Source organism: Phytophthora parasitica (genome assembly GCF_000247585.1).
Source record: "Phytophthora parasitica INRA-310 unplaced genomic scaffold supercont2.5, whole genome shotgun sequence".
In the NCBI taxonomy this organism is placed as follows: Eukaryota; Oomycota; class Peronosporomycetes; order Peronosporales; family Peronosporaceae; genus Phytophthora; species Phytophthora nicotianae.
This window is the reverse complement of record NW_008648991.1, coordinates 1,608,469-1,609,720: the sequence shown is the minus strand read 5'-3', so window position 1 is coordinate 1,609,720 and position 1,252 is coordinate 1,608,469. Positions and strand designations below refer to the sequence as shown.

Below are 1,252 nucleotides of genomic sequence, written 5' to 3'. Positions count from 1 at the left end.
AACGCAAGTATTATTGACCACGCATGTCCAAGTACATACAGCGATACGTGAACACGTGTGAAATGTGTCAACGGAATAAGGCCAGACAAACAAAACCACCAGGCCTACTAAATTCGCTAAGTATTCCTAGCGGTCGGTGGGTCGACGTATCCATGGATTTCATGGTAGAACTGCCAGTAACAAAAGCAGGTTTTGATTCAGTAATGGTCATTGTCGATCGGATGACGAAAAGAGCCAAGTTTATTGAGACAAAAACGACGGCGACAGCAGAAGATACTGCGACTATGTTCATGAAGAACTATGTGACGGATCATGGTTTACCAAAGTCGATTATGTCAGACATGACCCCAAGTTCACATCTAAGGTGTGGTCATCAGTGATCAGCACATTACAGACACAGCACAATCTATCATCGGATTTCAGACCGCAAACAGACTGCCAAACGGAGAGGACCAATCGCTTTATCGAAGTCTACCTTCGAGGCGTTGTTAATCCAGCCCAAAATGACTGGGACGACTATTTGCATTTGGCGGCATTTGCATACAACAGGAGAGTGCATTCATCTATCGGAATGTCGCCGTTTGAAGCCGATCTTGGTTATTGCCCCTACATGCCTGACGATGTTAATGCAGATCCTGAGTTCAAAAACCTGAGTAAAGCTGCTCATGATTTCCTTATGCGGCAAGAAGTATTCCTCAAGTTAGCACAAGATGCCATGAATGAAGCCAAGACAGAATGAAGGTCTATTACGACAAGATTCGCAAGTCCCAAGAATTTGAGGTGGGTCCGTTAGTGCTACTGGACGGAAGGAATCTTAATAATCGACACAAAGGTTTCGTCAAGACATCCAAGTTGGCGCCACGTTTTGTGGGTCCATCCCCTATCCTGGAGAAGGTATGAAAAGATTCGTACAAATTGGCGATGTCGGACAATTTGATGATACACGCTGTGTTCCACACGTCGTGGCTCAAGAAAAACCAGAAGGACGCCAATCGCCGTCAGAAAGCGAGCAAGGTACTGTTGGCTGACGGAACAACCGAAGGACAACTCGTCGAAGCTGTCATAGATTATTGAAAGTTACGAGGAAAAGAACAATACAAGTAAGTATTACAGAACTGGCCAGCAGTTTACTGGCCAAAACAGAATCGTCTCGGTATCGTTGTGTGACGGGGTCACACAGCACCTTGTGCAGAGGAAGTTTATTTCCTCTAGAGTATACAAACTCTAAGTGAACGACCGTTCACGTGTCCCT

At 45.4% G+C, this 1,252-nt stretch overlaps 1 protein-coding gene across 1 annotated transcript; it reads left to right on the top strand.

Annotated features, from left to right (window-relative positions):
* Positions 1-735: 735 nt before the first annotated feature.
* PPTG_21472 (hypothetical protein) lies at positions 736-1,074 on the top strand (the record flags this gene model as incomplete). Its single annotated transcript, XM_008897483.1, has 2 exons — positions 736-894; positions 973-1,074. The coding sequence occupies 2 exons, from the start codon at positions 736-738 to the stop codon at positions 1,072-1,074; spliced, it is 261 nt and encodes an 86-aa protein (XP_008895731.1).
* Between the last annotated feature and the right edge of the window lie 178 nt (positions 1,075-1,252).